This window comes from Puma concolor, chromosome D3, assembly GCF_028749965.1.
Source record: "Puma concolor isolate L17-30 chromosome D3, mPumCon1.1.hap2, whole genome shotgun sequence".
Lineage (NCBI taxonomy): Eukaryota > Metazoa > Chordata > Mammalia > Carnivora > Felidae > Puma > Puma concolor.
Genome location: NC_141678.1, coordinates 326,848 through 349,615, shown reverse-complemented (window position 1 = coordinate 349,615; position 22,768 = coordinate 326,848). Strand labels below are relative to the sequence as shown.

The window sequence follows — 22,768 nt, the reverse complement described above, 5'->3', positions numbered from 1 at the left end:
TGCAGAGGCTGCTGGGAACTGTAGTTCGCTCTGCCCCGGGGTCGCGCCGACGCATTTCCGGTGCGTCCCTTACGGTCGCGGTTGGCTGGGCCCCGGCCGGAAGAACCTTGCTTCGGGGTTTGTGTCAGTTTCCCTTCTCGGTGGTGACCGGAGCCGACGTGGGCTGGCCTCGTCTTCCCCGGGGGCCGTGGCCGAAGCACTCGGGCGGCCGCCGCAGAATCATAAGGGAGGACAGAGCCAATCTGACTGCAGCTCCAGGAGGCGGAGGCAGCCAGTCTTCCCTGAGTCCCACGGCTGCTCGCGGAGGGGTTAGTGGAGCCGGACGCGCCCAGTCCCTTACGTTTTCAGGCAGCGGGACTGTGCAGACCAGTGTGACCCGGCTCCCTCCTGCCCGGACTCGGAACAGCCGTCCGATCGCGGCTGTGTTGGCAAGGGGCGCGTGGGAGGCGGGGAACCGCGTGGCTCGGCGGGGCAAGCAGTCTCGCCGGCGGGAAGGGCGGGTGCCGGGACTCGGACCCTCCCTCTTTGGGTGCAGGAGGGTCTCCCCTGCTTGAGGGTGGGAGGGGCGGGGAGACCCTTCACGATTCTTTTTCCTCCGGGCAGCCCTCGGGTCCTGCCACCACCCGCGGGACGCACAGAACTGACCGTGGGGATGGCCACCAGGGTCCGGACAGCTGCCATCTGGGTGAGTAGGGGTGTTTCTCTCCTTTCTGAAAAGCGCTCCCTGAACTCCGTCTTTAGCAGGGTGAGAGTTGGTCATGAGCTCCCTCTCCCCTCTCCTCTTCCAGGACGCTGGGCCTCCTTGAGAGGATGTTAGACTGTCCAGGAATACTTGGCCATTAGACTTTTTACAACTTTCAGTTTCCTTTCTGCCCATTTTGTATCCTGCGATTTGAGTTAAACAAAGGGTTATCATCTCTCGTCTCTTATATCCAAAGTATTTGAGCCTCATTTGAGAAATTCGGCACTCGTTTATTCTCTTATTCAACAGTTTTTATTGTCTTGTGTTTGTTGGACCCGGAGTCAGGTGCTAAGAGTGCAGAGATAAGTTGTTGTCCTGCTTTGTGAGAGCAGAGGTCTGGTGGGGCTGGTGGACCAGAGAACCTGGAGGCATAGTGACAAGTTAATAGGTACTCAAACAGGCTGCACAAGTGCATGGGGATACAGCAGAAGGTCAGTTTTGGAGGTGAGGGTACTCCAAGAAATGCTTCAGTGATTAATAAGAGATTCTTAACTGAGGTTTAAAAGGTGAATGTGAATAAGGGACTGAAGGTCAGCCTAGGAAAAGGAGGCAACATGCAACTTTGAGAGGCTTGAAATGACTTAGTATGTTGGTGAGCTTTGATCACTTTAGGGTTGCTGAGGGTTTGCAGGTAGTGGTGAAATATAAAGAAATGAGGTCAGGGGCACCTGGGTGGCTCAGTGGTTAAGTGTCTAAGTCTTGATTTCGGTTCAGGTCATGATCTCATGGTTGTGAGATCAGGCCCCGTGCTGGGCATGAAACCTGCCTAAGATTTTCACTCTCTCCCTCTGTCCCTCTCCTCCTCTCATGCATGTGTGCATGCTCTCTCTCTCTCTTTCTCTTTCCGTCTTTCCAAAAAAAAAAAAAAAAAAAAGAAAAGAGGCCAGAGCCATAGGCAGGGACCAGATCATAGTGGGGTTTGAAGATCACCTTAAAAACTTGGATGTTATTCTCTTGGGGAGAGAGATTTATTGGAGTGATTTCTCAAAGGACTTTGGGTTGGAGTAGTCTGCAGTGGGCAAGAGAAGACAAGGGTTTAAGTAAACTAGTAGTTTTGAGAAGAAAGATGGTAAAGAGGCAGAAGTGAGTCATGGGGATAGAAGGTATATCTGTATGCTAGCATGTAGGGAATGTTCTCAGTGGTATTACAATAATGTGTGGTGACAGTGGCTATGCTTGTGGTGAGCACAGCATGACACAGACCTGTCGAATAACTGTTGTCCACCTGAAACTAATGCAGCGTTGTGTATCAACTCTCCCTCAATAAGATAAATTAGTAAATAAGCCAGTTAGGAAAATATGTAGAAGAGACTAGTTTAAAAAGTGGGGGGGGTGGGGCGCCTGGGTGGCGCAGTCGGTTAAGTGTCCGACTTCAGCCAGGTCACGATCTCTCGGTCCGTGAGTTCGAGCCCCGCGTCAGGCTCTGGGCTGATGGCTCAGAGCCTGGAGCCTGTTTCCGATTCTGTGTCTCCCTCTCTCTCTGCCCCTCCCCCGTTCATGCTCTGTCTCTCTCTGTCCCAAAAATAAATAAAAACGTTGAAAAAAAAAAATTAAAAAAAAAAAAAGTGGGGGGGGGGCAGAAGCATCTGGATTTGGTAACTAGTTGGGTGCTGGTTGTGAGGGAGACAGGAGAGCCAGGGATGGCTGCTGAAATTCTGCTCTGGGGGCCTGGGTTGGGAGTGGTAGCGTTCCCTGAGTCAGCGAGGACTGTTGGAGTTGTTTTGGGGGCTGGGGGGTGGACTTTTCTGTTTTATATGGATTGGACTCTCCCCTTGTTGAGGGCAGGTGAGTAAGCGTGTGTCTCAGGAGAAAGATCCGGACAGGTTGCACTGGTTAGGTATGGCCACATTAGCTCAAAGAGAGTGGTCAGGATGAGGAGCAGACGAGGACAACGCCCAGGGGGCGCTCGGGTAGCAGCGGAGGGGCTGGAGACTGGGAGGGAGCCCAGAAGAGATGAGAGAAAACAAGAGACCCGTGTTTTAGAGTTAAAAAAAAAAACCCTCAACACTGGTTGTCATGTGAGAGACGTCCCGGGGGGGGGGGGGTCAAGTGACCTTAGGTTGTAAAAGTTTAAATTGGACCGAATGCGATGGTAGTGGTGTGTGTTGCTGGTAATATTTGCAGAACAGGGTGTGAGTGTGTCTGCACGTTCAGCAGGGAAGGAAGGTAAGGGACCAGCAGGTGGCTGCAGAGATGGGAATGGGGACGGTGATGTGGAACTGAGGCAGTCGTGCCGCTGGGAGCTTGGGGACAGTCCAGTGAGATACGTCGGTACGAAATCAGTCGGAAAATAAATGGGTTTCCTACTTATAAATACTTACCAATTTAGGGAATACAGTGAAAGAAAATATCCTGTTTACAATGGCAAAAGATAAAATTGCTACAAGCCTAAAACACGTAGAGGACTTGTGTCTGAAAGCTTTCCAACATTGCTATTTAACATTTACACGGTGTTTACTGTGTCCTAGGCGTGGGTCTAAGCACTTTACACACGCAAATCAGGCTCCCAGCTCTGAGTTCTTAACGTGACAGTATTCACCCTTTCAATATAAAGAGCATCCTAATACATAGAAACCATACACTTCGGTTTTTGAAATGTTTGCTCATTTTTTCATTCTCTGGGTATTTGCTGAGCAGCCGCTATGTTCCAGGCCCCCTGCGAGGTCCCAGCCGTGTGCTGTTGAACGAGACTGACAGAATCCATGCTCTTGGGGAATTTGCATTCTGGTGGAGGGAGGCAGATGACAAAGTAAACGGTGAAGAAACCACTCAAGTAAAGAGAAGATGTCAGAGTTGAGTTATACGTAGAATTAAAACTGGTAATGTCAAAGATTGGGTGACTGGAGAAGGCCCCGCTAAGGAGGTGACATTAAGTCAAGGTCTGAGTTCCAGGAGCAGGTCAGCCGTGGCAGGAGGATGGTCATGAGGTCGGAGAAGTCTTGTGCTTTTGTAACACGGAAGGAAGGCCTGTGTGACTGGGGATGTGGGGGAAGGGAAGGGAGCAGACACAGAGCTGGGCAGAGTCCAGATCAGGCTGGTAAACTATTGTGTTACGAAAGGGGTCCACGTGACATAGGTAGGTTTTTCAAAGACCCTTCTTGCTGCTGAGTAAAGAACGGTTGCAGATGGGCAGGAGTAGACACAGTAGTAGGAAAGGGGTGGCCAGTTAGGTCACGGCAGACGGGAGGTGGCGGAGGTTTTTTCTAGGAGGGTAGACATGGAGAAACGGGACAGACTAGAGGCCGTTTGAAAGTGGAGCCCTCTTTCCTGAGAACCACCTGACGCTTTCATTTAGCCCATTGATGTTTTTTCAGAATGACTTATTTTCTTTAAGCAGTCCTGTCTTTTTTGCCATTCCGACCGAATTTGGTAATCAGTGTTTACTATGTGTGAGACGTGGTGCTAGGTCTTGTGTAGCTACGATTTAATGCCTTTAGTCAGGAGCCAAGTTATACCCTTGATCAGTGTCGACTCACGATTTGAACTCAGGTTGGTGGCTTTATCCCCGTTTCCTTGGCCAGTGTCCTCTACTGCTTCAGGATGTAGGCTGGGAATTCCTCAGGACACAGATTCCAGCATTCTGAGCCCTAACGGGAGTTACTATTTACCTGTGAAGCGTTACTTCTCAGCTCCTCGGACCCCGAAGATGGCAGAAGTGGGACCAGTGAAGTATGTGGCTGTGCCCTGGGCAGAGTGGGTGGGAGTGGCCCAGTCTCTGGGGAATGATTGAGAGAAACTGGGTTGCTTTCTTTCCTTTTTTTTTTTTTTTTTTGAGAAGAACACTTCTTTTAATTATTTTACTTATTTTGAGTACATAATTGTGCGTGTCCAAATTAGACAATTTTTGGTACTTCCTTTACAGTAGAGCCACATTGCGGACCCTGCACTGTTTTCTGCCAGTAAACATAGCATGCCGGGTGCCTGTGACCGTGTTTCCCTGCACCCCCACTGCCTGGCACCTGCCTAGAGATAGTGCCTGCATATGAAACACGGTGCAGATGAACTGGTATCATTGAGACAGCTGATTTCTTACAGGATTGAAGCAGAAGTTACTGTGTCTCATTTTTCATTCCTTTACTACAGCTACACCTGTTTTTCCTATTAAAGGGAATCCTCAGGAAGTACCTTAAAATCATCTTCTACCTCGATTCATATATCTTTTCAAAATAAAAGTGTGTCAGACTGCATATCATATAGACAAAATATATATAGAATTTTAAATGGTCTAGTTTTCAAAGTAACAGACTCGATTTAATGTAAGATTGCTCTGCTCAGAACTCTAGAAAGTATACCTTCAAAAATCTATCTTTTGATCTTGCTACAGTCTGGATCTTAGAGGCATTTTGTTTGTTCTGGTTTAGTATTTTACTTAAAATATTTATCACAGGGGTGCCTGGGTGGCTCAGTTGGTCAAGCTTCTGACTTCAGCTCAGGTCATGACCTCATGGCTTGTGAGGATCAGGTAGTGATCTCAAGGCTCATGAGTTCGAGTCCTGCATCAGGCTCTGTGCTGATAGCTAGGATCCTGGAACCTGCTTCAGATTCTGTGTCTCCCTCCCTCTCTCTCTCTGTTTTTTTTATTTAAATATATTAAATTTATTGTCAAATTGGTTTCCATACAACACCCAAACTGGGTTTCTTTCTAAACATAGATGGCCTCACTCAGGGATGGGTTAAAAGCTGAAAGTGTGTAATATGCAAGAGACCCTTCCCCTGACATATATCCTGGGCCCGTATTCTGGGCGTCTTATGGGTATCAAGGTGATACTTAGTAACTAGAAGACTATTTGATGAGTATGAATTCAGAGCAAAAGGAGGTGAGCATCGGAAGTAACATTTCACTGAGGCCTTGTGAGCCTCTAGATCCCTGTTTCTTTCCTCTGAGGATGCTGAGCACTTACCGGCAGGTTTTGTTTTTTCACTCACTTTTGTTTGGCTCCTTTCTTCCACTGGCTCTCCCCCGCCCCTTTAAATATGTTATTACAAATTCGAATCCATTGAGTCTCCATTCCTAGGGGCTTGGAAGGGTTTTCTATTTCTTTATCTCCAATAGGAGTTGACTTATTTATACCAGGGAACTTTGTCTCCGTGGTTCTCCAGGACCTCTGCTCCCGCGGACCCTTGTCGGCCACCATCACCGGCCAGACGGGCTAATATTCGTAGTTTGTAGTGCAGCGAGTTGGGGATTCAAAACTAATGTGAGCTGGAGCATGGGGGAGGGAAGGGAATTCTGCCAGAAAGGCCTTTCTGAGAAAGGTTGGCTGGTGCCCCTGTGTATACTGAACCGTATGTGTTTAGCTTTCCCCAAACTGATCCTTTTGGGGAATTAAAGGTTAAAACGTGGCAGTGTTCATTCACTAACTACCCTTACTGACAACCCTTACTAAACACCTGTTTATATTCCAGGTACTGATTTGGCATGAGGATACACAGGTCAGAGACAGCCCTGGCCCCAGAGATCGCACGTCTTCCAGGAAGTTCAGAGAGGGAATAGAGTGCAGCGCGGGCAGCCATGGGATTGGAGCTGAGGCAGAAGGAGGCCCAGGGAGTGGTGTTTGACAGCGTGTGCTCTCAGAGGATCTGTAGAATTGGCTATGTGAAAGGAGGGGACGGTACGGTTTCAGAGAAGGCTGCCTGTGCAGGCAGGTGTTGGCAGCAGTAGGGCAAAGGGGAGTGGCAGGGACAGTCCTGGAGCTCAGGCGGAGGAAGACCCCAGTTGCTGTGTCCTTGGCTGTTAGGAGCTTGGAGGGGAGAAACGATTTAAGTTGGTGGCTGGTTTGAATTCAACCACCCCTCCTGAGCTGGCCGTGAGCAGGCTCCTCGTCCTCTCCAGACAGCTCCAAAGTACATTTTCCTGATGCGTTGAGCCTGTAACGATTGTGGAATCACCTTTATTTCCGGGAATTCTTTTTTGCCTTAAAGTCTGTTTTATGTCCACATAGCTGTCGGAGCACCTTTTGGTTGTTTGCTTTATCTTTTGTAGCTTTATATTTTAGATGCGCCTTTTTAAAATTCACTGCTTGTTTTTAATGTCGATCTTTTTATTTTAACTGGAACACTTTATGATGAATGTGATTACTGATATGTTTGGGTTTAAATCTACCCTTTTACTTGCTTTCTATTTGCTGTACTTGATCTGGGTTTTCTAACTTTTTGTTTTTTCTTCTTCTGTCTTGCCTTTATTCTTTTCCCTCTCCATAGAGGTTTGGGAGTTATACATACAATTTATTGCTTTAAAATTAAAGAAAACACTTAATGGCTCCTTTCTGGCTAATTTCTTCTAACTTGTCTTTCACTTGACTAATTCATTCTAACCTGCTATTAAACATATTTTGGTCAGAGCTCCTGGGTGGCTCAGGCGGTTCAGCGTCCGACTTTGGCTCAGGTCATGATCTTGCAGTTCGTGGGTTTGAACCCCATGTCGGGCTCTGTGCTGACAACCTGAAGCCTGCTTCAGATTCTGTGTCTCCCTCTCTCTCTGCCCCTCCCTCGACTCTCACTCTGTCTCACTCTCCGTCTCTCAAAAATAAATAAACAAAAAAAATTTAAACACATTTTGGTTAATACATTTTTTCCATTTCTAGTAACTCTTTTTCTTTTTCAGATATGCTTGCTAAATCATCATCTGATTCCTGGCCAAATTGGAAAGTTTGCCTTTGTCTCCTTGAATATAATACGATGTTTGCTTTACAGTCAGTGTCCATTGATTCCAGTGTCCATTGGCTTTGATTGTTTCTTTCTGTTGTTTGTTGACTTTTGTTAGTTTTGTTTCTGTCATCTTGTTTTCTGAAAGTTTCATTATTTTGTGTGCTGGTCACTGTGCTTGAAAAATTCTTTTAAGGAAAAGGTTAAGGTACAGGATGAAGGTACCTTACTCCAGATGTGCATATAGTTTTGCTTTTTTCCCCATCTGCTTTTTTTTTTTTTTTTAAGTTTATTTTGAGAGAGAAAGAGAGAGTGCATACGAGCAGGGAAGGGGAAGAGAGAGCTGGACAGAGAGAATTCCAGGCAGCCTCCAGGCTCAGCATGGGAGCCTGATGCAGGGCTTGATCCCACAATCTCACACTATGAAGTCATGACCTGAGCCGATATCAAGATTTGGATGCTTAACTGACTGAGCCACCAGAGTACCCGGCACCCCCCACCCCCCATCTGCTTTTGAGCACTGTCAAGGACAGCTGCTTCACTCTTGTCCTGAATTTGTAAGGAATGGCCAGGTACATGCTTAATTCTTTCCCAGGGTTCCCTCAGGAGTTGTATCATGGTTACCTGCATTGCTGACTACAAGGAGTTTTTTGTTTGGTTTTCTTATTGTTAATTTGAGTATGATTAAGAAATTCATAAATCTTAATATATTCAGTTAGTTTCAATCAGTTGCAGTCCTTATTCTTTTAGAGGGTTACATTGCCCCAGCTTTGGCCAGAGGAAGCCTCTTCAGCTTGGTCCTGAGCTCTTTTGAAATGACTCTGTTAGTCTGTTAGTCTGGTTTCCTCACTTTTGGGCCCAACAAGACATTCTAGGCTCATCTGATTATTTCCTGTCCCAGATCTGGAATCAACCTTTCCTCCTGGGAACCTGATACCTTTTGGTAGGTTAATATGCTCCGCGACCACAACTGATCCTGGGTGTCATTGCTTCTAGGCTGTTTCACTAGGCAGACTTAGGAATCTTTAGAAAGGAAAAAAAGCATGGTTCGTATTGGTATTTCCAATTTAAATTAGAGTTTTCCCTTTTTAAAAATTGCTAATTACTCTCTCTTTGGTGGAAGTAACTCAAGTGTTCACTGAAAGAGAAACGGATAAACCAAATTGTGTGTGTGTGTGTGTACGCACGGGCTGATACAGATGCACATGGAACATGATTCAGCCTTAAAAAGAAAGGAAATTCTGACACCTGCTGCAACATGGATGAGCCTTGAGGATACTGTGTTTAGTGCAATAAGCCAGTCATGGAGGGACAAATATTACATGATTCTACTTAATGTGAGGTTCCCAGAGTTGTCAAAATCGAACAGAATGTAGAGTGATGGTCGTCAGGGGCTGGGGGAGGGGAGAGGGGGGAGTTATGTTCAGAGGATACAGTTTCAGTTTTACAGATGAGAAGGGCTCTGGAGAGGAAGGTGGTAATGATTATGTAACACTGTGAATGTACTTACTTCCACGGAACTGTACATTAGAAATGGTTAAGATAAGTTTTATGTTATGTGTGTTTTACCACAATTAAAATTTTTTTAAAAAGATGAACTTTGACTCTTAACCTTACACAGTACCAAAAAATGAATTCAAAATGGAAAATAGGCTTACCTGTAAGAGCTAATGCTGTACCACTTCTGGAAGAAAACACATAGGAAAATATTTATGACCTTGGGTTAGGCCATAGGTCTTAGCTATACCTCCATTACCACAGTCTACAAAAAAAGAGAAAACTATTATATAGATTGTGCTTTGAAGTTATATATTGGACTGCTACATCAAAATAAAAAGCTTTTGCACTTCAAAGTCCCTTCTTTCAGCAAATGAAAAGACAAGTCACAGACTCTGAGATAATATCTGCAAATCATATGTCCAGTACAGGAATGTATTCAGAATATGTAAACTCAGAATATATAAACTCAGTATGAAGACAATCCAGTTTAAAAATGGGCAAAGGATTTGAGCAGACATTTCACCACAGAAGATGCATAGATGGCAAATAAGGACATGAAAAGATGCTTACCATCATTAGTCATTAGGGAAATAGAAGTTTCATCGTGATGAGGGATCACTCTATACCCACTAGAATGGCTGTAGGCAGAAAGGCAGACAATGAAAGTTAGAGAAATTAGAACCTTTACAGACTGCTGGTGGGAATATAAAGTGGTACAGTCGCTTTGAAAGGATTTTGGCAATTTCTTTAAAAAGTTAAATATAGGGGCTCCTAGCTGCCTCGGTCAGTAGCCATCTGACTCTTGATCTCTGGGTCATGAGTTCAAGCCCCACGTTGGGTGTAGATCCTACTTGAAATAAAAAGTTAAAAATAAACTTCCCATATAACGCATCAGTTCATTTTCTAGGAATTTATCCAAGATATTTTTTTTTTTTAATTTTTTTTTTCAACGTTTATTTATTTTTGGGACAGAGAGAGACAGAGCATGAACGGGGGAGGGGCAGAGAGAGAGGGAGACACAGAATCGGAAACAGGCTCCAGGCTCTGAGCCATCAGCCCAGAGCCCGACGCGGGGCTCGAACTCACGGACCGCGAGATCGTGACCTGGCTGAAGTCGGACGCTTAACCGACTGCGCCACCCAGGCGCCCCGGAATTTATCCAGGATAAAGGAAAAATTATGCAAAGACTCGTATGTGAATGTTCATGGCAGGATTATTCTTAGTAGCCCAAACTGTAATCTAAAATTTTCTTTTTTTTTTGAACGTTTATTTATTTTTGGGACAGAGAGAGACAGAGCATGAACGGGGGAGGGGCAGACAGAGAGGGAGACACAGAATCGGAAACAGTCTCCAGGCTCTGAGCCATCAGCCCAGAGCCTGACGCGGGGCTCGAACTCCCGGACCACGAGATCGTGACCTGGCTGAAGTCGGACGCTTAACCGACTGCGCCACCCAGGCGCCCCCCAAACTGTAATCTAAATGTTAACTGATGGATATATCGACAAAGTGGAATACTGTTCAACAATAAAGGGGACAAACTATTGGTACATGCCTAACAAGAATAAACCTCAAAGGCATGATACTAAGTGAAACACGCCATGCACAATCTATAGCCTGACCCCATTTATATGAAATGCCCAGAGAAAGCAGGGCAGCAGTTGCCTGGGGGTTGGTGAGAGTGCCCTGGCTTCAGTGCAGCACAACGAGTGTCTGAAACAACGTGAATTTAAACCTGGGTGAGATGATTTTTGCAAAGCCGTCAATTTAATAAAAACCATTGAAGTTAAATACTCTTCTTTTTATACAAGTTTTATTGTGGCATGATTTATAGACCATAAAATTCACTCAAAGTGTCCCATGCAGTCATTTTTAGTATTCGTAGTTGTACAAATATCACCGGTATCTAATTCCAGAACATTATCATCACTCTAAAAAGAAACTCTGTCCCCCCATCTGCAGCCACTCTCCATTCCCTCTTTCCCCTTTTCCCTGGCAACCATGAATCTACTTTGTATTTTTATGAATTTACCAATTCTGGACATTTCATATAGTTCTACCATATGTGGCCTTTTATATCTGGCTTCTTTCTTTCAGCACGTTTTCAAGGTTACTTTGTGTTGGTTCCAGCCCATCGGTAGTGATGTAGTGATTAACAGTGCCTGTGGCCCTCACCGGGGCCCCTGTGGTGAGCCTTCAGACATTTCCTGACTGGAATCAGAGTTGTGGATAGACCAGCATTTGAAGTTCTATGATTGCAAGATGCATCTGAGCAACAGCCAGCAGGGAACTTTGAAAAAACAAGGTTTATAACTCACAAGTCCTGGAGGGTATATGGTATGCCACACAGCAAGGGCATGGGAAGGGAAAGCTTGAGCTCAGGCCTGGGGTTCTGCTTTTTGGGGGCTGAAGGTGGAGTGCCTGTGTTTTGCAGGTTCACTCTTTATTGGTGAATTTAAAATACAAGGGCGAAGGGGCACCTGGGTGGCTCAGTTGGTTGGCTGTCCAACTTCAGTTCAGGTCATGATCTCATGGTTTGTGAGTTTGGGCCCCGTGTCGGGCTCTGTGCTGACAGCTCGGAGCCTGGAGCCTGCTTTGTATTCTGTGTCTCCCTCTTTCTCTGTCCCTTCCCTGTTTGTGCTCTCTTTCTCTGAAAAATAAATGTGTTTTAAAAAATGAAATATAAAGGTGGGAATTAAAGCACAGAAAGGGTGCATGTACTCCTTCAAATCAGTATTTTGTATCCTTTGTGCAAATAACCTAGTAGTGCAATTGCTGGGTTGTAGGGTGGTTCTATTTTTAAGTTTTTGAGGAACCTCCACACTGTTTTCCAGAGTGGCTACACCAGTTTGCATTCCCACCAAAGGGGAGCAAGAGGGCTCCCTTTTTTCTACACCCTTACCAAAGTCTGTTGTTTCCTGTGTGTGTTTTTAATGTTTACTTATTTATTTTGAGAGAGAGCAAGCACAAGCGGGGAGGGGCAGAGAGAGAGGGAGAGAGAATCACAAGCAGGCTTTGTGCTGTCAGTGCAGAGCCCGACTCAGGGCTTGAACTCATGAACTCTGAGATCATGACCTGAGCTGAGATTAAGAGTTGGATGCTTAACCGACTGAGCAACCCAGGCCCCCTCCGAATTACTCATTTTAGCCATTCTGACAGGTGTGAGGTGGTATCTCATTGTGGTTTGGATTTGTATTTCCCCGATGATGAGTGATGTGGAGCATTTTTTCCTGTGTCCGTTGGCCGTATGGATGTCTTCTGTGGAAAATAGTCTGTTCATGTCTTCTGCCCATTTCTTTAAAAAACATTTGTTAATGTTTATTTTTGAGAGAGAGAGAGAGCCAGTGAGCGTGAGCGTGAGTGGGGGAGGGCAGAGAGAAAGGGAGGCACAGAATTCAAAGCAGACTCCAGGTTCTGAGCTGTCAACACAATGTAGGGCCCAAACTCACGAACTGTGAGATCATGACCTGAGCTGAAGTCAGGCACTTAACTGACTGAGCCACCGAGGCACCCATTTCTTACCTGGATTATTTATTTATTTATTTTTTAGGTGTCAAGTTTGATAAATTCTTTATAGATTTTGGATATTAACCCTTTATCAGACATGTCATTTGCAAATATCTTCTCCCATTCCCTAGGTTGCCTTTTAGTTTTGCCGATTGTTTCCTTCATTGTGCAGAAGTTTTTTATCTTGATGATGTCCCAATAGTTCATTTTTGCTTTTGTTTTCCTTGCCTCCGGAGACAGATCTAGTAAGAAGTTGCCATGGATGATATCAAAGAGTTTGCTGCCTATGTTCTCATCTAGATGTTTGATGGTTTCCTGTCACATTTAGGTCTCTCATGCATTTTGAATTTATTTTTGTGTCTGATGTAAGAAAGTGGTCCAGGTTCATTCTTCTGCATGTTGCTGTCCGGTTTTCCCAATGCCATTTGCTGAAGAGACTGTCTTTTTCCCATTGGATATTCTTTCTTTCTTTGCTTGCTTTTTGTTGCTTTGTTGGCCATACATTTGTGGTTCCATTTCTGGGTTTTCTATCTGTTCAGTTGATTTGAGTGTCTGTTCTTGTGCCAGTACCATAGTGTCTTGATGATCACAGCTTTGTAATGCAGCTTGAAGTCTGGAATTGTGATGCCTATAGCTTTGTTTTTCTTTTTCAGGATTGCTTTGGAAATCTGGGGTCTTTTCTGGTTCCATACAAATTTTGGGATTGTTTGTTCTAGCTCTGTGAAAAATCCTGGTGGCATTTTGATAGGGATTGTGTTAAATGTGTAGATTGCTTTGGGTAATAGATATTTTACAGTATTTGTTCTAATCCACAAGCATGGAATGTTTTTCCATTTCTTTGTGTCATCTTCAATTTCTTTCATAAGCATTCTATAGTTTTCAGAGGACAGAATACACACACACACACACACACACACACACAATGGAATATTACTTAACAATCAAAAGGAATGAAATCTTGCCATTTGCAATGATGTGGATGGAGCTAGAGTGTATTATGCTAAGAGAAATAGAGAAAAACAAATACCGTATGATTTCACTCGTATGTGGAATTTAAGAAACATTATAGATGGGGGTGCCTGGGTGGCTCAGTCAGTTGAGCGTTTGACTCTTTATTTGGGCTCAGGTCATGATCCCAGGGTCATGGGATCGAGCACTGCATGGGGCTCTATGGGTGGAGCCTGATTAAGATCTCTCTCTCTCTCTCTCTCTCTCTCTCTCTCTCTCCCTCCCTCTCCCCCTCCCCCTCTCTCTCTCTCCCTTACTCACATGCTCACCCTCTCTCTTTCTCTCTCGCTAAAAAAAGAAAAAGAAAAACATTACAGATGAACATAGGGGAAGGGAAAAAAAGAGGGAGGCAAACCATAGGAGACTCAACTATAGAGAACAAACTAAGGGTTGCTGGGGGTGGGGGTGGGCGGGGGATGGGTTAAATGGGTGATGAGTATTGAGGGCACTTCTTGTGACAAACACTGGGTGTTGTATGTTAGTGACGAATCACTAAATTCTACTTCTGAAACCCATATTACACTATATGTTAACCAACTAGAATTTCATTGAAAAATTGAAACAAAACAAAGCAAAAAAAGCACAGAAAGGGAAAAGCAGGGTTATTCAAGCAAGTAGTTATGTAGGTCACTCAGGACTTTTGGAAATGGGAACTTCATTGAGAGGGCCTGTTTCTTTGCCTGTTTATATAGCCCACAATGTGTTTGTCCAAGATGAATGTCTTTGAAATGGATGCCTTGACAACGAAAAACTTACTGTCAGGCACTTACATTATAGTCAAGAAAGCCAACTGTCAGACACTTCTACAAAAATTCATCCATGTGGTGGCATTTATCAGTACTTAGTTCCTTTTTATGGCAGGATAACTTTTGTATAGATACGCCACATTTTGTTTATCCATGCATCCATTGATGGACATTCGGGTTGTTTCCACTTTTTGACTATTATGACAAACACTTGCGTACAAGTGTTTTCATGGTCATATGCTTTTAACTTTCTAGGGCAGATACCTAGAAATGGAATTGCTGGGTAATACGGTAATTCTGTGTTTAACATTTTGAGGAACAAAGTGGTTGCTCCATTTTACATTCTCAACAGCAATGTATGAGGGCTTTTAAAAAACTTACTGTTGCATAGCCAAATTATGGAAAGAGCCTAAATGTCCATCAACTGATGAGTGGATAAAGAAATTGTGGTTTATATACACAATGGAGTACTACGTGGCAATGAGAAAAAATGAAATATGGCCTTTTGTAGCAACGTGGATGGAACTGGAGAGTGTGATGCTAAGTGAAATAAGCCATACAGAGAAGGACAGATGCCATATGTTTTCACTCTTATGTGGATCCTGAGAAACTTAACAGAAACCCATGGGGGAAGGGAAGGAAAAAAAAAAAAAAAAGAGGTTAGAGTGGGAGAGAGCCAAAGCATAAGAGACTCTTAAAAACTGAGATAAACTGAGGATTGATGGGGGGGTGGGAGGGAGGGGAGGGTGGGTGATGGGTATTGAGGAGGGCACCTTTTGGGATGAGCACTGGGTGTTGTATGGAAACCAATTTGACAATAAATTTCATATATTGAAAAAAAAAACTTACTGTTGCATTTTTTGTCTTGTGCTAGATATCTTGTTTTGTTTTTTTTTTTAATTTCATTAAGTTTTTAATTTTAATTCTGTAGTTAACATACAGTGTTATATTAGTTTTGGGTGTACGATGTAGTGATTAAACAATTCTGTACATTACTCAGTGCTCATCACAAGTGTACTCTTAATCCCCATCACCTAGTTAACTCATTCCCCACCCTCCACCCCCTCTGGTAACCATCAGTTCTCTATAGTTAAGAGTCTGTTTCTTGGTTTCTCTCTCTTTTTTTTCTTTGTTCTATCTCTTGAATCCTATGAGTGAAATCATACGGTATTTGTCTCTCTCTGTCTGACTTATTTTACTTAGCATAATACACTGTAGCTCCATCCATGTCATTGCAAATGCCAAGATCTTATTCTTTTTAATGGCTGAATAATATTCCAGTGTATGTGTGTAGGTACCACAACTTCTTTAACCATTCATTATCAGTCAGTGGACACTTGGGCTGCTTCCATAATTTGGCTATTGTAGATAATGCTGCATAAGGGTGCATATATCCGTTCAAATTAGTTTTTTTGTATTCTTTGGGTAAATACTCATTAGTGCAATTACTGGATCATAGGGTAATTCTATTTTTCACTTTTTGAGGAAACTCCATACTGTTTTCCATTGTGGCTGAACAAGTTTGCATTCCCACTAACAGTCACGAAGGTTCCTTTTTGTCCACATCTTTGCGAACGCTTGTTGTTTCTTGTGTTGTTGATTTTAGCCATTCTGACAGATGTGAGGTGATATCTCATTGTAGTTTTGATGTGTATTTCCTGGACAATGAGTGATGTTGAGCATCTTTTCCTGTGTCTGTGGCCATCTGTATTCTTCTTGGGAGAAATGTCTGTTCATGTCTTCTGCCCATTTTGTAATTAGGTTATTTGTTTTTTGGGTGTTGAGTTGTATCAGTTCTTTATGTATTTTGGATACTAATTCTTTATCAGGTATGTCATTTTCAAGTATCTTCTCCCATTCCATAGGCTGTCTTTTAGTTTTGTTGTTTACTTCACTATGTAGGGGCTTTTTATTTTGATTTAGTTTTAATAGTTTATTTTTGTTTATATTTCCCTTGCTGCAGGAGGCATATTGAGAAAAATGTTGTGATGGCTGACATCAGAGGAATTACTGTGTGTTCTCTTCTAGGATTTTTACGGTTTCAGGTCTCACATTTAGGTCTTTAATCCATTTTGAGTTTATTTTTGTATATGGTGTAAGAAAGTGGTCCAGTTTCATTCTTTTGCATGTTGCTGTCCAATTTTCCCAACGCCATTTGTTGAAGAGACTGTTTTTTTCCTACTGGATATTCTTTCCTGCTTTGTTGAAGATTAATTGATCACATAATTGTGAGTTTGTCTCTGGGCTTTCTGTCTTCTTCTGTTGATCTATGTGTTTATTTTTGTGCCAGTATCATACTGTTTTGATTAATACAGCTTTGTCGTATAACTTGAAATCTCGAATTCTGATACCTCCAGATGTGTTTTTCTTTTCATGATTATTTTGGCTATATGGAATATTTTGTGGTTTCATACAAATATTAGGGTTGTTTGTTCTAGTTCTGTGAAACATGGTGTTGGTATTTTGATAAGGACTGCATTAAATCTGTAGATTACTTTGGGTAATATGGACATTTTAATAGTATTTATTTTTCTAGTCTCTGAGCATGGGATATCTTTTCATTTGTTTGTATCATCTTCAATTTCTTTTCTTTCTTTCTTTCTTTCTTTCTTTCTTTCTTTCTTTCTTTCTTTATTTCTTTCTTTCGAGAGACAGCGAGCATGAGCAGGGGAGAGGCACAGAGGGAGAGGGAGAAAGAGAAAGAGAGAGAGATGGGGGGGCTTGAACCCCCTACCCTGGGATCATGACCTAAGCCAAAATCAAGAGTTGGATGTTCAACTGACTGGGCCACCCAAGTACCCCTTCAATTTCTTTCCTCGGTGTTTTATAGTTTACAGGGTACAGGTCTTTTACCTCCTTCATTAAGTTTATTCCCAGGTATTTTATTATTCTGGGTACATTTGTAAATGGGTTTGTTCTCTTAATTTCTCTTTCTGCTACTTCATTATTAGTGTATAAAGATGCAATGGATTTCTGTGCATTGATTTTGTAGCCTGCAGCCTTATTGAATTCATTTATCAGTTCTAGTAGTTTTTTTGTGGAGTCATTGGGGTTTCCTCTATATAGTATCATGTCATCTGCAAATAGTGAGTTTTACTTCTTCCTTACCAATTTGTATGCCTTTTGTTCCTTTTTCTTGTCTGATTGCTGTGGCTAGGACTTGGAGTACTATGCTGAATTAAAGTGGTGAGAGTGGACATCCTTGTCTTGTTCCTGATCTTAGGGGGAAAGTTTTCAATTTTTCACCGTTGAGTATGATGTTTCTGTGGGGTTTTTGTATATAGCCTTTTTTATGTTGCGGTATATTACCTCTAATCCTACTTTGTTAAGGGTTTTTATCATGAATGAGTTGTACTTTGTGAAATGCTTTTTCTGCATCTATGAAATGATCATATGGTTTTTATTCTTTCTCTTGTTGTGATCTGTCATGTTGATTGATTTGTGAATATTGAACCACCCTTGCAACTCAGGAATTAATCTCCCTTGATTGTGGTGAATGATTTTTTTAATGTATTGTTGGACTCAGTTTGCTGTTATTTTGTTGACGATTTTTGCATCTATGTTCATCAAAGATAGTGGCCTATAGTCTCCTTTTTTTGTAGTGTACTTATCTGGTTTTGGGATCAGGGTAATGCAGGCCTCATAGGATAAATTTGGAGGTTTTCCTTCCTCTTCTGTTTTTTGGAATAGTTTGAGAAGAATAGCTACTAACTCTCCTTTAAATGTTCAGTAGAACTTAACCTGTGAAGCCATCTGGTCCCAGACTTTTGTCTGTTGGGAGTTTTTTGATTGGTGATTCAATTTCATTACTGGTGATCAGTCTTGTTCAAATTTTCTATTTGTTTTTTTCAGTTTGGGGAGGTTATATGTCTCTAGGGATTTATCTGTTTCTTCCAGGTTGTCCAATTTGTTGGCATATACCTTTTCATAATATTCTCATAGTCCTTTGTATTTCTGTGGTGTTAGTTGTTATTTGTCTTCTGTTCTGGATTTGTTTATTTGAGTCTCTGTCTCTCCCCCAACCCCTTTCTGAAGAGTGTAGCTAAAGGTTTATCGATTTTGTTGATCTTTTCAGAGAACCAGTTCCTGGTTTCATTGATCTGTTCTTTTGTGTTCTTAGTTTTATTTCATTTATTTCTGATCTAATAATTCTTTCCTTCTACTGGTTTTGGGTTTTGTTTGTTCTTTTTCTAGTTGTTTGGGTACAAGGTCAGTTGTTTGAGACTTTTCTTGCTTCTTGCGGTAGACCTGTATTTTTATCAACTTCTGTCTTAGAACAGCTTTTGCTGTATCCCAAAGATTTTGGACCGTTGTGTTTTCATTTTCATTTTTCTCCGTGTATTTTTTAATTTTCTCTTTGGTTTCTTGGATGACCCATTCATTATTTTAATAGTATGTGATTTAACTTGCGTATATTTGTTTTTTCCAGGTTTTTCTTGTGGTTGATTTCTAGTTTCGTAGCGTTGTCATCAGAAAACATGCATGGTATGACTTTGATGTTTTTGACTTTGTTGAAATTTGTTTTGTGGCTTAATATGTGATCTATTCTGGATAATGTTCTGTGTGTATTTGAAAATAATGTGTATTCTGTTTTATGATGGAATGTTATGAAAATGTCTGTTAAATCCAGATACCTTGGTTCTTAATAATAGCAATATAACTGTCATATCTTACAGTGTACATAAAATGGTTTTAAAATTACAATTTGTTATTATTAACAAGGATACTGAATGAAGTTCAGTATGTCCTCGTAGTTCATTTTATCCAAAGAATACACAGCCAAATACTACATGTTAAGATTAGCTAGAAAAATTACGTTCTTGTAGTTTTGTTTCCAAAAGTGATAAACATATGCGCGTGTTGACACTTACTTGCAATTTGGGGATTGCCCTCCCTCTTTTTGATTCTCTAAAATATTTACCTAATTCAAAAGTAGACACTGACTTGCTTCATCCCTTCTGGCCTGTTCTTTGCTTCCTCCTGGGTCACCAGTTTTACAGTTCCTGCTTCATCTTTTCAGTGATTCTTTTGGAAGTATAGCAAACACATACTTACGTGCTAAGGCTTATCAGGAAGCCCTTTTTTCTGCCTCTAGCCCTGTGCTTCCTCAAGTTCAGCATGCCCTGTCTTTTCACGCATTTCTGCCAGATGTACATCTTGTGTTTTGTGGTTAATTTCTGAAACACGATCTGAACCGTTTTCTCTTACTATCTAATAGCCTTTCTCCCTTTTCTCTCCTTTCCTTCTAGTCTGGATCTCTCCTCTCTTCTCCTCTCTTCCCTCCACCCCCGACTCCCTTCCCCATGTTCCCCCCTCCCCTGTCTCCCCTTCCCCTTTCCCTCTCCCCTCCCCTTCTTTGCCTGTTTCTTTCTGTCTCTCTCTTGTTCCTTTCACTGCCTGAATATTTTTCTGTGTGGGTTGATCTGGGCACTATTTTTATTGTTTTTCCCTCGAGCAAAAATATGTGTGCCTGGAAGAGACTATCTGCCAATTATTTCTCAAATCCCCACTTTCTTAGGTGGTCACAGTGCTGTCAGGCCACTTAGTGACTTTGGGATTGCTCTCCCATTGGGGGACACATTGGTGACTTTGGGGATGTGCAGTGTGTAGCCTATGAGAATCTTCCTTCATTGCTCACTCTTACTCCACTAGGATCTACGCCTCTGCTCTTGGGTCACATCTGTGTATATACCTTAACGTTTGTGAGGAGACCCTTGTTTGGTGTAGACGTCTTTGGGCTTTATCTTGCACTATGATGGTAGGTCTCTTCTGTGTTCATTGGGAGTTTGGGGAAGGTTAAAACCTGCATTGATACCCTGATGTTATCGTACCCCAATGTTTTGATAACAACAAAATGTGAAACCTGGTGAGAGGGTTTAAGTAAATTGTCCATCAGCATCCAAATAGTGAGGGAAGAAATTCTGACTGAAACAGACTGGCTCATTCCAAATCTATTGCTTGTATACACCCGGCCTACAACAGAGTTGTTAGTCTTTAGCGTCCAGCATTGTGTTCTCATTGAAGTGGCTGCCTGACATTTTTCAACTCTTAGGTGCTTGCTGCGTCTTCAGGGTTCCTGGGTGCCTGTGCAGAGTGAGGGGAGGGGACTTTTGTCAGTGTGCTGGGCTCCCCATGTGCATTTGTCTCGTGTCTGCCCCACGGCAACACTGAATACAGAGCACAGAACACCCAGCCTAGCCTCACGTGAGTGCGTTCACCAGCCAAAAAGACCAAGGTTGGGGCCTAGGGGAATTCTGGCCATTAAAGCGAGTTTGCTGTTACATCCGCAGGTTCCGCCTCTCCAGGAACAAGAGAGTTCGTGCAACAGAATCAGAGAGTTCCGAGATCAGGAATCCATCCTTGGCCCTGGTGCACCTCGGCAAAGACATAGGAATCACAGGACAGAGCAGGTTCTAGAGTGGCTGTTTATTTCCCACGAGCAGCCAAAACCCACCCAGTCTCGGGTGAGTTGTGTGTTTATTTATTCCCGCTTCTCTTCTATAGTACTTGTCTCCTCTTTTTTTTTTTTTTTTTTTTTTTTGGTTGGGAGAGGGATGGGGATCCTTGGGTCAAAGAGTTAAGTTAGTCACTTCTCAGTTCTTGCCCTGTTTAGCATCACTGGTCTGTGTAAGGTCCCTATACCTTTATTTACATACTGTCTGATTTCCCCAAACTCCATTTCTGTCTCCTTCCCCACCTCTAAAAATTACTTTGTTTTTTGTGGATTTCTTTTGCTTATATGTATTCACAAAATATGTATTGTTATTGCTGTGTATGTATTTTTAATTTTTGTTAATGGTGTGTGCACATGTGTCTTGCTGTATTGGTTATATTTTGCAGTAAGCACTTTGTTTGATTATATTTACCAGCTCTTGCTACGGAGAGCAGTGCGTGAACATCCGTTTGCCTCACTTTCTCAGCCAACAATTTCTATTGTTACTCTTTTGATTTTGGTCATTCTGGTGATTGTATGATGGCATCTATCGGTTTAATTTGCTTTTCCTCCTGGCTAAAGAGGATGAGTACCTTCTGTCATGCATATTTGATAGTTTGTTGCCTTTTGGATTTTCTTTTTTCATAGTTTAAATGAATTTTTAATATCCTGGAAGCTTGTTAGAAATGCAGAATGTGACACCCCACAACCCTCTTCATTTTAACGAGATCCAGTGATCCGCATACATGAAAGTTTAAAACTAACTTGATACCAAATCCATATTCAAATTTTACCTGGGGTGCTTCCTTTACCTCCAGTATTTTGTTGTAGAAATTTTCAGGCAGAGGGCAAAGTTGAAAGATGTTAGTGAACTTCTGTGTTCCCGTCACCTAAAAGTTACCATTAACATTTTACCATACTTGCTTTATCGCATTATCCGTGTTTTTATCTCTCTATGCATCCATTAAACCATGTTGTTTGGGGTACATTTCTTAATATAGTTCAGATACCATCATGCCTCCTTTAAATACTTCAGTATGAATAGCATTAACTGTTGTTCAATTTTTTTTTTTTTTTTTGCTTGCCTTTCATTCTGTCAATGCTGTCTTGATGAACAGGTATTTCTAATTTTAATTTATTCTGATTCATAATTTTTTATTGCTTGTGCTTTTTGTGTCCAATTTAAATACTTTTTTGCTATCTGAAGCTCATGAAGACATTTTCTTCATTATTTTACCTTTCACATTTAGGTTTGTAATACATCTCGAATGAATTTTTGTTTGGTGTGGGTGGGAGGCAAGATTTATTTTTTCATAGAGTTATCCATTGTCCCGGGCCCATGACGTGATTGACTTTTTCCTATGCCTGCCTCCCTTGTCATCTGTCAGGTGTCCGTGTGTGTGGTTTGCTTTCATAACTCTTGATTCTGTTTCACGGGTGTCAGGAGCACACTCTGAAGAGGCACACGTGAGTTGTGTCAGCTTTATGCAGTCATAGAGCAAGGTGTTTTGTTTTGTTTTACTTTTTTTTTTAACATTTATTTATTTTTGAAAGACAGAGACAGCGGGTGAGCAGGAGAGGTAGAGAGAGAGAGAGAGAGAGAGAGAGAGAGAGAGAGAGAGAGAAAGACACAGAATCTGAAGCAGGCTCCAGGCTCTGAGTTGTCAGCACAGAGCTGATTTGAAATTACACCAGCTTAACTTTGTTACCGTGCAAAGACTCTGCTCCTTTACAGCTCTGTCGTCACCCCTTTTGGTTATTGATGTCACAGAATTACATCTTTATGCACTGCATGACCCCACGCACAGACTAATAATTATTTTAAATGCATTAGTTTCTTATAATATGTAGCAAACAAACTGTGGAGTTACAAACTGAAGTTAAAATAACACTGCCTCTTGCAGTTATTCATTTATCAACCTTTATTAAGATCTTTATTTCTTCATACAGTTTCGAGTTATTTTCTACTTTTATTTCACCTGCTCTCTGGAGCACTTCTGTCAGGCAGGTCTAACAAATGAACTCCCATTTGTTTTCTGGGAATGCCTTAATTTCCCCCTCTACTTTTGAAGGTCAGTTTCGACAGATCCAGGGTTTTTGGTTGACAATTTGGTTTGTTTTAGCGCTTTGAATATATCAGGTCATTGCCTTCAAGTCTTCAAAGGTGCTGATGAGAAATCTGCTTATAAT

General features: G+C 42.2%; 1 protein-coding gene across 1 annotated transcript in view; it reads left to right on the top strand.

The window, feature by feature from the left end:
* The first annotated feature begins 50 nt into the window (after nucleotides 1-50).
* The window catches only part of ZNF268 (zinc finger protein 268), a 31,759-nt gene continuing 9,041 nt past the window's right edge, over nucleotides 51-22,768 (top strand). Inside the window, exons 1-3 of the mRNA XM_025919969.2 lie at nucleotides 51-308; nucleotides 604-685; nucleotides 20,436-20,609. Coding sequence (XP_025775754.2) covers nucleotides 653-685; nucleotides 20,436-20,609 — 207 coding nt within the window. The 5' untranslated portion in view covers nucleotides 51-308; nucleotides 604-652. The remainder of the gene's footprint in view (nucleotides 309-603; nucleotides 686-20,435; nucleotides 20,610-22,768) is intronic.